The following is a 15,602-nucleotide window of genomic DNA, read 5'->3' as shown; positions in this document are numbered from 1 at the left end:
CGCGGTTCACCGGGATGAGCAGCCGGGGAAACGGCGACTCTACGTTAGTCCACTACATTGTGTATTATAAGCAATATTGCACACTTGCCTTAGAATTCGCGTGTCGCGCAACGTTCTAACCTTTCCAGTTGATTTTGCAAATCGACGATACTGACAACTACTGTCGATGCATTCAAAACGGAGAATGAAAGTTATAAGAGAGAGTTTTGCTAAACAGTTTTGCTGCGGCAACGTGTGAGCTGATTGCGCTCAAGGACACATTTGTGAAGCTGAGAGTATGCTAGAAAGAAATATTAGTCTGATTGGAGGAATGCCTATGTCAATCGGGCTAAAGTCAACTGCAATCGCAGTAAAATTCTTTGACCTTACACTTGTATCAAGTAGAATAGATTTTCCTTCTTCTGTCTTGATTGGCGAACAACACGTATGCTTAGTAATCGGCTTGACAATATACATTGCAATGCAAACCAGTGATCCAACTGGTCCTAATCGTCAACTGTTCGTAACGCGTTTCTAGTGAAAAAAAAAACTTCAAATCTCTTTCCTACATACTAATTTATATTATCATTAGGCTCCAGATATCCAAGTTTGAAGTTCAAATAAATGCATAAAATCGGCAAATTACTTTTCATCAATGATCTTGAACTAAAATAATCTGTATTTGAAACACTTCAGTGGAATATTTAATATTTGCCTAAAGCATTTCATACACTGATATTTTGCAATTTAATTTAACTTATCTGTGTACTATATTAACCGTTTATGATTTCGTTGATTTAACTTAGCCTTCAACGGAGTTTCCGATGCGTACTCCTTATATATTTGATACCACTGAAATATTTGATAAGGGACTATAGCACTGCTCGACAATAGAACAATAATTGAATAGAACACAAACACACACAAATACACACATATTAAAACGCTCGCTCAGTTTACGAATTTCCAACATTTTATATTTGCAAAGTATACGTCAATATTAAAAAATGTTATAGAAAATAGCTCGCGGATAAGTGTCGGCCTAATAAAACTATGTACGGAAGGCTTGTGAATACGTCTGACTTTTCGTTGACATTCGCGGTTCAGATTCCAGTGTTCTATAACCTGTAACCGGGGGCTGACTTGATTCATTTAATATAGGCTCTCGTCACAACCGTAGAAGCAAACATACGTATGACTACTTGTTAGAACGAGGCAGTTCGATGTTTATCGGGAAAAACAACCTGCGAGAAAACTTTTCCAGACGGGTTGTCGGCGAGTACCGTCCGTCTCAGGCCAATAATTAATCAACAATTATAAAATTTTCATTAAATTATCAGCAAATATAGACTTGGAATTCGGTTGACTTCAAAAAGAACTACTTCAACAGTAAGAATCTCTAAAATGTTGGCTCAATTTTCATAATATATACGGACATAGCCGAGATGTCATTGACGTATGCTTTGCTCGACGCAGTTTTTCAAATCCAATAATTCGCATTTTTCAGGAAAGAAGATGAACCGAGGAGGCGCAACGAGAGAAAAGAGGAGAAACGGGACGAGAGCAAAGCTTTTATGCGCGCAAATGATAGCCGTTGCGCATGGATTGCAAAGGCACGGGGCATCGCTTGCGCTCTGTCCGCGGATTTGTAATTCGCGTGGGTGCGCGAGCGCCAGAGATGCATTGTGCATTCGAGTGTGCGGCGGCGACGGCATGCGGGCCCTCTACAAGCAGGCCACGTTTCGCGACATCGTTAAACGCCGAGTGCCGCGAGAGAGCTTCCTCCTGTAGTCCGGCTCGTGCTCCATATCCCGCACCAAATGGGAAACTCGTTTACGTAAGAGCACTCGGCTCGTACAATCCTCCTTTTCGTTTTCGCCGTCGCGTCCCGACGGCATCGAAAACTGCGCCGCACGCGCGCTAATGTCTCATAAATCAGTGCTCACAGTTACGAGAAAAGGTACAATAGGAGCGTAGCAGTGGGGACTGCCGACGTCTTATTGAGTTCGGGGCAAGAACCGACACTCCGATCTCAATGATGTACGATGCGAGAATGGCCCAAGAGGTAATGATCCCTTGAGTATTATGCCCTCCTGGCATGCTTGCGATACCGGCAGAAGAAGACGCGCGGCGCGAGCTCGCCGATTTCTTCGCGCTCACTTAGCACTTCCTGTGCGCGCGGGCTGCCTACAGAAACGCCTTTGTGTAATTTCGCTCGCGTAGCTTTTTTATGCTGCGCTTTTGTGCTCGTTTCGTTCTCTCTCCCCCCCTCTCTCTCTCTCTCTCTCTCTCTTTCTCTCTCTCTCTCTCTCTCGCCGGTCAAGTCGAACGTCCGCACTATTGCGAACGAGAATTCACGCCGAACACATCGACGCCCGAACATGCACCAACATTGATCCTTCGACGAGTCGCGCGAAAATGAACTACGCCACCCCTCGCGAAGAGCAGACACACACTGCGCGGACTTTGTGTTCATTGCACCCAAGATGGAGTAGCTTTCCGAGCTGAGCCCTGAATGTCCAATGCAAGAGACGATGCAGCTAGTAAATAATTATTATCGCCGAGACGCCGGTACATTTGATAGATTTATCAGAAAACTAGCAAGGCACCAGACGATAATAATTCAAGCCGCAATATACGCACAGCCGAAGGGCTAGCCTCGAGCTCGCGAGCGCGCGAGTTTCCGGGGATAAGCGTATATAATGCTGATTTGCTTATCCAATTTACGAGCGCGATCTAGCCCGTAAATTAGCCATTTCCAAGTGGGCGAATATTGGCGAGAGAGACGCGCGTTCGCGACGGGTGAAAGTCCGCGGCGCATCCGAAAATGCTCGGTACGACAAAGAAGTAGCCGGATTATACCGGCCTCGGGCCCCGAAAACGGTCCAGAAGTGAAAGTACGGTTGATTTAGGCGCGAACGGTGCTCCCGTCCCGCCAACGCGCGCTGCACGAGAGCGAACGATCGATCATCGTCATCGCCGTTGTCAACGGTCATTGTATTTTTTTGTTTGTTTATTTATTTCGTTGTCGTGAAACGCCTCGAAATTGACGTAGCCACGGGCGCCGCGGCGGAGAATGCCAAGGAGAACGTCGCCGAGCGGCCGATGAGCGGCGAGGAGAGCTTGCAAGCTGCGAGAGGTGCGCTGTTGCGCAAAAGTGCGCATTGTATGCAGATTGAAGTCGAATGGCCGAGCGCGCGCGCGTCGCTCCACAAAGACTATTATCGTGCGCAAGCCGCTATTTACAAGCGTGTCTTACAACCCGAGCAAGAGCGAGATCGCGCGCGACTCGCGAGATGCGATACACCGTGTTTTATGACTATTATATACCTACCAGATCTTTCGCGAAAGTGCAACTTGCGCCTTGCGTATCTTTATGGACGAGTGCTATCGGGCAATAAAGATGCCGAGTGCCAATTCCGTTGTTGAATCGCATTGCCGAGTGAAAAGTTAAAGAACAGTCGATGATTCTCGCCAGGCTTGCGTAACGAGCAAGTCATCCCGTCGCTGAGGGGGGAAAAGAATTTGATCGAGAGCCCAACCGAGCAAGCGCGCACGCTTCAGGTACATTTCAGGGATAGGTCGTCGTACGTAATTCGTTTAGCTGGAGTGTAGAGTTGCCGCTTGTGCCGCGGAGAGTCAACTCTAATCGCGGGGCAATCGCAGCCAAGATCAATTACCGCAGGCGTGGCTGGCAATCGTCCAAAACACACGCGTCTTCTTCTTCCATTTGCGCAGCGCTGCGCTTCGAGAAAATGTTTTATGGGAGCCGCGGATAATAAACGCACGCGACTTATGCAAATAACGGGGCATACGCGTACACGCGCATTCGCGGCCACCTAGCTGCCGGCCTATCGTTATTATTAGAAATCGCTTGCCGATGACGAGACTCTTCTCTGATTTTTTTCCTTCGTTGATCGGCGTCTTCGATGGTTCGACCTGTCGGAACAACTGACTCATCAATGTGGCTAGCAAAATGTATCGAAAGAGCTGCTTCTCATTCCAACTTTGATGTTCGTACGCTCGGAAATTTATTATTAGTCCTTATGGATTTCATCCATTACTCGGAGCTTTTAGCTCTCAAAAACCAAAGGAAGACAAATGAATAAGCACACCACTTTTATCGCAAACATCTTTATACAAATTGTTTTCATAGCTTTGAGAACCCCTTTGAAATTCTATCCCAAGACAAGCCCATCGTGATTTACCATTTCAAGGTTGCGCTTTTATTGCCTACCGTAAAATGGATAACGCTCGACCTTCCGCTTTCCGATCGCTATTATAAATCTCTTTAGCACGGTCTAGCCTGTGGCAAGAAGAGATATTATTGCGTAAAAAGCAAAGGCTTGAAAATTCATAAAGCTTTCGCTACAGTTTCATCCGTCGCGTGGCATACATGACTAACCTCGATCTTAATTAAAGTTCGCGATTCGAGATTGCGGCTCGCGCGCGCACGCGTTGTCGCTAACACGGTAATTATTGTCAATTAATCCTTAAGTGGCGTGCTTTCTAATCGGGATTCTTCATTGATTGACTTCGCGTGTACAACTCGTCCTCGAGAAAGACCACTTGGTCTGTGCTCAAGAAAAATTCTATACCCAACTCGCTCGTGTGCGTGATTGATCCCCCCCCCCCCCACTCTGTGGGATTGTAATAAAAACAAGGCTATTAATCTATTCGCTGTATAGGTAATGAGCGTTTTTTACATGCTAGCTTCATTCATCACGCACATGAGTCGCGCATACCCGCCGAGACATTTTGATTTTGCAATGTCAATGAATTTTTTTCACGAATTCTCGACTTTTCGTTGAATTCGCATCGTTACGCCGACATGCTTTGCTGGTGAATGTGAATGGCGTCTCGTTAATTCTCCTGGAACAATTGATTGGGCGTTGAAACAGAAACCCGTAAGCTAGAATCTGTTCGTCGACAAATTGCATTGTAGCAGTGTTTGGACAGCGAAGCTTTCCTCAAACGATTTCTTCCACAGTCATTAAGGTCATCGTCGCCCACGCATTTGTCAACATTGCGTGCTGCCGAGACAATCCGAACGCTACTCACACCAACTATACGAGTATCTCCAAACGGAAAAATAAGTGATCATCGGGCATTATCTATGATGTCATCGTCAGATGGTGCATCCCTAATGCAATAGCACAATTCTCTTAATATCTCTGGCATTATGCGACGTTAAAACGCTGATTGTGTCTCTGTGCGAACATAATAGACGGCAATCATTTGCACCTCAAAAGCCATTCAATGATTAATGACTCAGATGGGTAGGTGGAAGAGTTTAGAAGATTGCGTAAAATCCTATGTACAAGCACCGTCTGATTATTTATTCACAGACGTTTGTTTTACGCCTTTCGAACAATGATCTTGTGATTTACAACTAACAATGACGAAATTACTTTACAAATGTTTTAACGTCACAGTATAACAATTTATTAAGAATTTTCAAAGAAAACTGTGTCACTAGGTAAAGCCGCTGTATATTCGAAATATTGTTCTATTAAAATAGATTGTTCCCAGTCACGAAATAGAAAAGAAATAAATAAAATATTTTGACTGCAGGAATATTCAGCAAACTGCAAGTTTGATGGCAAAGCAAGCACATAACTTACGTAACGTACGATTAGTTTATAAATCATTGCGCGTTGTAATTTATCGAGCTACAAGTGCACGTTAATCACATTCCTTTTTTCAAAGTGCACGATGAGTTTTATGTTCTTATCTAAGATATTTCACTTCAGCAGACGTGTCTAATATTATTGATGGCGATCAGTTTTAATGGATTAGACGCTTGTATAATTGGTTTTCTAAATACGAATGCCGAATCTCTCTCCTGTTTTCTTCCTGCATTAAACGTAAAGCCGCCGTCTTGCAAACCCAAATGTGTGTGAAGAACAGGATTGTCGTTATGTCAGCGCGTACACAACTTTAATGACACAGACGAGGGAAGCGAGCGCAACGTTGGAGCCTCGTTTTTCACGATTACACCTGTTTCCGACAAGAAGCTCGCAAAGTAAACTATATTCGCCAAGCGCAGCAGCAGCAGCAGCAGCAGCACAGTGTGTGCTTTGATTCACGGTGCGTCCGCCAAGAAGCATATGTTATTTCGAGGTCATTAAACTGCCTTCCCTTCGCGAGCGCTGATGGTTTATGGAACCAAACGGAAAGTTTATGGAAAATGCTGTTACGAAAACTGTGTTTGCCCACCAAAACAAGCATCTTTTCTATGGCTAACATGTAGGCAATAAGTCATTTTTTCATCGCTTCAAACAATGTTACCCGTAAACACTTTTAGCTCGACAAAGACAAAACTAGCCGATTAACTTCAAGGTTTTCATCCTCTTTTCGTTACAATGACTTTCTGTTTGGTCGTGTTTTAAAGTGGTTCTGATCGTTCATCGCGATGCAAATGTTTAAGCTGTTAATTACGAGGTAAAATCCTTGATAAGCCACATAATACGCAATACTTCGCTTCACGCAGTGTACGTAATCGTCTTTTTTACGATGATCGCAGCTGATTCGTGTCTTTACACGCAATAAATATGCAATTTTTTATTACTTTAATGGAAACGGAACCAGCTTTACCCGTTTCTGATTGGCGCTAAACAATTTGGTTTTTAATCAAAATATTGGAGAAAGGACTGAATATCAAAAGCGATTAGCTCGCCGACACGTTGTGGAGGATAAACTGACTAACTGACTACAGCTGAGGAGAGCTAATGAGCTCTCGGCGAGCAGAATAAGACATCACTGCGCGCACACATATCAAAATTCCGACGGGTATTTTCCGTCGGAGCGGCCACCGAAAATAACATCAGGAAAAGCTGCGAAACTGGTTGCGGAGCCGTACGACAACGACGCTTATAGACGCTCGAGAGAGCGAAAGAGAGATTCTCTGCGGCGGCTGCGTGCACAATTATATGAGGGGCAAAAACAAAGGCGCGAGAGGGACAGAAACTAAGCGACTTGTTCCAACGCCCGTGAGGAAATTTTATTGCGCCGTCAGCTGCCAGTCCTGGGCTGTCAAATCGCGCGTGCATTTTTAGAGCGTTTACGAGACTACTGCCATATTACTTTTCCGTACGATCTACGTTCGACAATACCTTTATTACCAGGTATTTCCAGTCGTTACTTACGCGCTTCCTTGACTTTGACAATAACATTTAATTCCAAATAAATGACATAAACCTTTATATTTTACTTTAAATATACAAATGCACGTGTGAATGTCGATTGCGAGTTTACTGTTTTTTATTTTTCTTATATTTAGAAGGGACGAGCCTACAATGCAATTGCTGTCGAGCAATAGGTCTGGAAATATACGCGATCTAGTTACCTCTTGAGAATTTACTCGCTCACTGTCGTAGATTAGGCTAGCCATCGTCAATTATGCTACTTAGCTCTGCTCGAAATTCAATTAACGTCGTCGCAACAAGAATTTTACCGTTAATCTTCTCGCCGTCATTGAACGGCACGCGGAAATTTCAGATACAAACGTTAGCTTACACATTTTTACTCGTCAAATTGACAACAAAAACAAGTTCTGGACTCGAAATACGAAAGAAGTTTGTCTGGCGCAAAGCACTCTTGTCCCGTAGTTATGTGGCAGGGAGCTACGACGTAAAAGTCAAACAAACGTGCGTTGTAAAAAAGTGTTTTTTATTTTTCCCAACTATATTCTATAGAGTAGGTGCAGAGCACGATGCTTTTTTTCTCCTCTTTTAACGAGCACTTATGCGCGACCGAAGCCACGTAGTGGCGTTTCAATTGGAGCGCCACTTTGAAAGTGCTTTTGCGATAACTAATGGCGCGAGGATATATTTGTCCGAGGATAGAACGACGAGAGTGTCACGCTGCAGCAGCAGAGCGTAGGCAAGAAACAAAAGAACGCGGCTGTGACACACTTGCCTTATCGACACCAGGCTCTTAGGTCCATCAAGTCGAACGTCTCCTCGCTTGGCAGCAAACATGCCGTTGAGCGACGTCAAAGTTTTTGGGAACTAGTTTTTTTTTTCTCCACCGGTCACTAATAGTCTCGTAAGCGTATGCTTTATCGGTCAGTCCACTCTTCGAAAGGAAAAATCTATGAGACTTTACGAGCACGATTGATCGACGCAAAGCAATCGTCACAGGTAGGCAGTAACGTATTGTACATAGCCATCGTCACGGAGAGAGCTACAATGCGGCAAGCTACGAGCAATAAAATGTCATAATCCTACGGCGAGCGCGCACCAGTCGGAAATAGCTTGCATTTAATCCTCTCGCTGAGCTTGATCGATCAGTCGATGCATTTTTTGTCTGCGTGTGAAATGTCGCTGCGTTCCGTATCGCGCTCCTTCTCTCTCTCTCTCTCTCTCTCTCTCTCTCTCTCTCTCTCTCTCTCTCTCAGCCCCCGAGGCGGCGATATTACTAACCCAGTTCAGGTCTAGTCGGCGAAAGTCATCGTCTCTAGCCCAGACGTACAGCAGTAGGCCCCGTAAATCAGTATATTTTCGTATCGCGGAAGTGGACCCTCGCGAGTATTTATACGAGCAGCTTGCGCGCACAATGACAGCCGCTTCATTGTAAGCTCCAGAGACGCGGCTTCGCAGCTTAGCGCTGCGCCCATATAAACCGACGGGCTTCTTGATTGTTCGCCAAGACGTTGATTTTCTATTTGCACCAGCCAACGACAACTGTAAATTCGGAGATCGAGTTTCCAGCTGTAATCGAATAAGATTCTCCATCTTCAGAGAGAAAGAGACTTTGGATGCGTTAAACTGAGAGCTATTCGAAAGCAGTAGTTTCTGTTTGTACGCGTGCCGTGAAACTTACAAGTCACGTATACGTGATCGTTCGAAAATTTCTTTATCAAATTCAATTTTCGTTAGAACCGAAAGTATCTTATCAATATTTATAACAGAATATCGCAGTTTGGCGAGGTTGAAAGTGGAAAACATCCAACCAAAAGTTAATTACCTCTTCGATACTTCGTACTTGCGTTCATATTAACGATACAGATTTCTCATGAGTGAATAAAGAATGAAAAGGTCGTAGTCATTGTCGAAAGTTTTCAAATGATTTTCTCTCTTATGTGTACATTGATCTGTATTATCGAGTTCATAGAACGTACCCGATTCATTTAGATCCCGTTATAAATATTCTTTAAACGCTTTCGATTAATGTTAATACTTCTCTTCAACGGTAGTCCACATTTCACACCACGTACCGTCTACTAATATCTTCAATGTAATTGAAAGCAATTCTTTCTCCACTGGTATCGTGAAAAGACCGTGTATAAAATGTATTTTTTAACAATGTCGAATTTCTCCTGAGATATACTTTTATCGCAATCAGATTCACGCTGCGCGCCACGTAATAAATTGCTCTCGCGTGCAATGTAAACATGCCGGTACTCTTATATACGCATTCACGTCCCAGCATTTCGAATCTTACCATGCATAAGCGTTGAAATATAGAAACGTCGAACCGGCGATCACATAAGAGATTGACTAACTTCTTTTAATGATACTTCAAACAACAAGATGAAATTCATCCGAGTGTGTTTGTCGAGATTTAACATACCCTCGTTTAGTGCAATATGGGGCTAAAGAATTTATCCGAGTGATAAACATACTTTAATAATAGCGAAATGAGTGTTCCTTGCAAGTCCCTATATGCACTGACAATGGGGACTTTAGAAAGTCTTAAAAAATATCTCGGCCATTTGGAGTCTTAAGGTATTTTTCTTTTAATTTCCTCGAGTCTCGGAGGAGCATTTTCGTGCGAACGGATGCATTGATTTTATACATACTAGCTGAAATCACAATGATCCATTTATATGTGAGAGTGATGTGAGAGCTAGTGTGGATTATAAGTGTCAGAATTGGAGGAGACCAACGGCGTTTTTGTACGTAATACTTTGCTTTCATTCGGATAAAGGATACGAAATGGAGACAATACTTCAGATGGTTCACCCATTGGAAAGACTGATTAATACGAATATTTCAAGCACATATGCGTGATATAAGTGTAAGTAAGTGTAGAACTTGTACGTTACAGCCAATATTCCAATTAATTTGATAGCTCGATCGGAGAGTAAAAGAAATTGTGTCGGTCGTGAAGCAGCATTTGGGACAATTACCTGTTGATTGAATTACATACACGAGAGTCGTAAAATCAACGAGTCGTTGTTACACATAAATTAACGTACGAGGTATGAAAATTTATTATATTTGTTAGAAAAAGTCGAAACGTCTTATTATGTTAATAGAAAACCGAGGTACTTTTAGATGATAGCAAGTAGATTTATTAAAACAAAAATTTTGCAGGCTTGTAGCGATTAGGGTGTAGGGTTTCTTTGCTAACTGTTTTTTGTAGGATCTCGATGAAGCGAGAGAGTTAAATTGAGCGAGTAACGAAACGGCGCCCATAAGAGTAATTAGCGCACACCGTGATAACGGGTAGTCATAAATCGCCGCGACCTTGCGGGACTACCGTCGCGTTAACTGTCGTGCGCCTGCTTTTCCTCTTGCGGATCTGGATGAAATATCCCTTCAAGAGGAATGAAAAATATTGAGAAGATGCACTAACATCGATAGACAGTTCGTCATATTCAATCGCTAATCGTCTGTGTAAAGCACAATTTGATGGTGTCATTAAATATACAATAGACATGTAATTTACTATATTAATGTTCGTATCGGCCAACTTCCATAGGTTCATTTGATTTAGTCAATTGTAAGCGCGCTGTTACTATCGCGAATAAGCTTGTAAGAATAATCATAGCATAAACTGAGAATAACATCGATTCTCAACGGACGGTTAGCGGAAGGTTACACGTGCGCACCCATGCAATATGCCAAAAGCTCAATCGACATCCAGTAAAGTTGTCGGTAAATCGTGGATACTAAAAGTCGAGAGTTATCTCAATCCATAGCGCAAATCTCGATAGCTCGCGTATGCGCGTCCCATTGAAGTTTTATCGGTTTCCGATTGAAGCCCCTCGCCCGCACGATAGACTCGCAACAGCGATTCAAAGAGAATAACGAGAAAGCATTCTAGGAAGTGCGATGCCTCGGCGATCAATGCACTTGACTTCCGTCTGAGATTTGAGCCACTTGAGATAGAGAGAGAGAGAGAGAGATCAACTCGTCTGCGGCCTAGCTAACTGGATTTCTGGGAGGTCCTTGTCCTACTGCACACTGCACTGTGCACACACATCTGAACATCAACGTGACCAAAGATCAAGCTATGTTAACTGCTCCAAAAACAAGATATTCACGTGAGCTGTCCAGACGGCGATACTTTGCTGACATTACTTTTCCAGTCGTTGCTTCATTCTAATTTTTATGAATGACAGTTTGTTTTACAATTCGTAATTATTCTACTTGGTATAAATAGCACTGCAAGTGTATGAGTTGTCATAGTTGAGTGAGTCATATGGCAATCGTTACATTGAGCTTTCTATATTAAATTAATAATTCATTAAAAAGTTTGATCTTGACTCTAAATTTCAAGAAAAATTGTCTTTTTTCGAGAGAAATAAATGTTGAAAAAAGTTAATTTAGAAAGCCACGTATTACCATATCAACATATGTTTATCCGTTGAATAGCGACATGACGCAAGCCTTTGAGCAGTTCTCTTAATAATTGTGATAACCCTATAATTTTCCAGTTGTTACGCTTACGTATCTGAATACGCGTAAGCTTATTTAATATTTTCCGCAACTCCCAATACTAAATAAGAGGATAGTAGTCACGACTTGATTGTTACTTTCGTATTTCTAATAATTGCAATGGTTTTCAACTCTGACAGCTTAATAGCTATATGAATCGCACAATTGACTGACTTGTTTATATGATAAAATATTTGACTTGGATGTTGCAGTATTGGGCGAACTCGGTTGGTAAGCCTAAAGATATAATTGTTGTGCTATAGCTAAACTCACGTAGAAATAAAGCTCCACTCGTTCAACACGCTTGGCTTCGCAGGTGTACGCTTCGGACCTGCAGCAGCCAGTGTCGTCGGAGCATCTGTGCAGCATTGCGCAATGGGGATTGTACACGAGCGTCGAGTTCGGGTAGATCTCCCTCACAGGAATCACCTTGATGCGAGGCCACTGACAGCTACCCTCAGTCTGAACGCGCTGAATGTGGCTACGTGCTGCAAACGCTTCGGCCGCTGCAAATCAAAACATTTACCGGGATCTATTAATAATGTTTGCCGACTTTGGCAAGTATAAAGCGCCAATATTCAAACAACTCGAAAGCTGTGTACACATTTTTAAATTACGATGAAGTAGTAGGTGAGGAGCAGCAATGTTGCCGTTTGTTTGTTTAAAGCCGATCATTGCAATGATAAGTCACACTGTGGTGTGCATCTATAAAAGTTATTCTTAACGCGTTTATACTAATAAAAAATTCCATTTGAAGTCGAAAATGGAAGAGTTTTGTATAATTTTGAAAAATGTACCAATAAATAAAATTATACCCATCATCATTATGCTAGAGTATTTTAGTAACTTCAAAAGATGCGACTCCTTCGTTGTCCGTGCGTCTACGTGGGTAGCGAAACACGAAAAATATACGGCGGAAATCATAATTGAAGTGCAAGACAATATAAATGAAGGTAATTGTCCGTTAGCCCTCGTGCTTGCACGATTTATGGCGCGTAAAATTTGTCGAGAACATAAAAGTTTTTATTTAAACATCCCCATAATTGTTTTTTTCTCTCTCTTTCTTGAAAAGAAAAAGAAAAAAAAATCATGTTTTACGCTTGCAATTACATCCAATTCGTGGTCGATATTTCTGACATGGACTCGCATCGCTGATCAAAAATAGACTAGCAAGTGAGTAATAGAAAAGAAAGGTTCGCGTAGTGTTAAGCCCTTGGAAGCGTTCACGATGATTGTTCCAACTGCCAAGTGAATTGGATTAGTGTCGGCTAATGCATCAAAGAGAGACCTTTGATAGGTGCATCGGACGAGGATGCGCGCGCAGATAATGGTATGGACGCGCATAATACTCGCGAGCTTACTTGGAGGGACGACTCGATCGCGCATTCGAGAGGCGGCGTGCGCACGCCTCGCGACTAATTGCGCGCGATACAACTTCATCGGACCACCGAGCGCGAGTCATAAAGGCCCAGATTGCCCATTCTTTCTCTTCTACCATATTATATGCGCTAAGTACTTTGCTAAGGATTGGCTCTTTGTGCAGTCTCTCACCTTCATCCCGGACTCTCGTGTCCATACTTACGCTACCATTGCATTTCGATTACGAAATTTAAATTAATTAAAAAGCCGAGGCGTAATAACAGTTATTTCTTTTAATTTCCTTTCTCAAGCGTCTATCGTGATATCGAGCGCGCGGTCTTTCTCAACTCCGTCGATTCGATCGCACGAAGGCTATCCGGACGACGAAGCGTAACGGCATGCATACTCGTAATACAGTAAAGATCTGCCGAAGTGTAGGGACAGGCCGGCGGCGCGGCGTGAATTTTACAAACACACAGTTACGGCGGCGGGAAAGTGGGGAACAAAATCCGTTTTCATACTCACACCTGCTGAGCTTGCCGTAGTGCATCAAGCTGTTGCGTGTCTCCTTCACTGCCTCGCGCGTCCCGAGCTGCTGCCACTTGAGCGCGCTGTGAGACGACATCGGCGGGTACTCGTTCTTCTCTTGGTAGCCATTGTACTGCGAGCCCGTCGACGCCACCTCCTTGTGCTCGTAACGATTCGTCTTTACGAACCGTGGTGTCGTTGTTGTGGTCGTCGTCGTGGTTGTCGATGTCGTCGTGATCGTGGACGGCGTCGTGGGAGGACTTGCTGACGTTGTACTCGTAGTGGACGGCTCGACACTGCTGCCTTCTTCTTCGTCGTTTTCGTCCTCCAAGTAATCCTGCAACATCAAGTTTGCTTCGTCAGTGGGAATATCCTCAGACAATCTATGGAAAATTCAAGATAAGTAATAACGCCGTATTAACGCAGGGTTACTAGGCATTGAAAAATATGGTACTCTTTTAATAAGAAATCAATAGTTTTCAGCAAATCCGCTTGCGGCACCAAGAAGTCCTTTTCTAATGATAATACTAGATTTTCCTTGTCCCGCTCGGGTACGTTATTAAATGAAAATCTTGAGGTAAGAAGAGGCAGTCTGGCTTTGTAAATTCATATCTCGGATATTGGATTCTTTGAAGATATTCATAAAAAACGCATCTCAAATAAGGCATTGGACCAACACAGCCTCTGAGATAGCTGCGATCAATCGAATTGAAAGAACAAACTAGGATTCGGAAATCTCGAAGTAACTGCTTTGCTTATATTCAGCACATAAAAAATTCATGTTCTTTAAGTTATTCGGTATGTCTTCATGTTAATCTTGGAACAATATATGTCAGAACTGATTCAAGTACAACAATTTTATATATATATATATATATATATATATATATATATATATATATATTCTTTCCAAGAAGGAAGACCTCATCGTTCAATGCGCTTTCCTGATATTAAAAAAAAGGAGGAAACTACAGTTTGAGAAGCAAAGTGCCTTTCCCTTATGTCATTATCCCAAAAGTATTCATCCCTCGGACTCGCGTGGACACACACGCGAAGTTTTAATGTGAATGCGCGTCAGAAGCGTATAGAGGCGACAGGCAGCTGCCGTCATAAAATTCAGGATTTATGGGAGACCGTTCGTAAATATACGCTTTTGAGTTCAAGCTTCTATCGAATAAATCGCCTCGTTTACGAAGTGCATAAACATTTGAAAAAATCAAAACGGCGTGACCCAAATTTTTAATGCACTCGAATGAAGAAATAACGCGGTACATAAAGAACGTTTCCTTGTTTTTATACTCGGTTAGAAATGTATTGCTCAATAGATTTGATTATCTTTGGCTTACTGAGAAAACGATAATGAAAGATCGCTAATAGCACAATAAACTATTTGAAATAACACAATGTTAGTTTCTTATTTGGAATAAAATTGTTATGGTGGTATGGACACTATTGAAACAATATTAAAGCGGTATTGGCGATACTCATCCGGGTCAGTATATACTTAACTTACATAAGAAAGGTCATGGTATAATAAAGATCTATAGGGTATTTTCAGGAATAGACTATAACCTCGGCTCATTTTTCGCTGAAAAATATGTTTCCTGCAACATAAGCTTCCAAGTCGAAGCTTCGCATCGGAGTGCATAAGCCCGCATTCAATCTCTATCTTTTTGACACACCTTATCTCGTATCCGTTCCTTTTTTTTTAGCTATAGCAATCCGTGCCGCAATTCGTCGAGATGATCGCACTCTTAATCTACCTACATGATATAATTCTCACGTACAATGTCGATTTGAGCGCACTGGGAATTCTTTGAATTATTTATAAATAACTGCAATAAACTTTTACTGCTCGATGAATCCAAGGTTTAAGTTCAACAGCTTGTTACGTCAATTTAATTGACCATGTGTCTATCGACGCAATGAATGAAAATAACACACGTTAAAGTGAAAAACCAGAGAGCTCGCGCGAGTATAAAACTCGAAGTCGTCTCTGCTTACAGTATCAGGATTGGCAATCGAACCTATTGCTTTCACACGCTACTAGCAAAGCAAAGCTGTTGA

General features: G+C 42.6%; 1 protein-coding gene across 1 annotated transcript in view; it reads right to left on the bottom strand.

Annotated features, from left to right (window-relative positions):
- The window catches only part of LOC131664138 (vascular endothelial growth factor A, long form-like), a gene marked incomplete at its 5' end in the record, with an annotated part of 33,171 nt that extends 19,253 nt beyond the window's left edge, over positions 1-13,918 (bottom strand). Inside the window, 2 exons of the mRNA XM_058935026.1 lie at positions 11,922-12,154; positions 13,533-13,918. Of these exons, the coding sequence (XP_058791009.1) occupies positions 11,922-12,154; positions 13,533-13,918 (619 nt within the window). The remainder of the gene's footprint in view (positions 1-11,921; positions 12,155-13,532) is intronic.
- Positions 13,919-15,602: the final 1,684 nt, after the last annotated feature.

This window comes from Phymastichus coffea, unplaced genomic scaffold, assembly GCF_024137745.1.
Source record: "Phymastichus coffea isolate CEN01 unplaced genomic scaffold, Cenicafe_Pcof_1.1 PCOF00040, whole genome shotgun sequence".
Lineage (NCBI taxonomy): Eukaryota > Metazoa > Arthropoda > Insecta > Hymenoptera > Eulophidae > Phymastichus > Phymastichus coffea.
The sequence above is the reverse complement of the archived record's forward strand: the minus strand, read 5'-3'. Positions and strand labels throughout refer to the sequence as shown.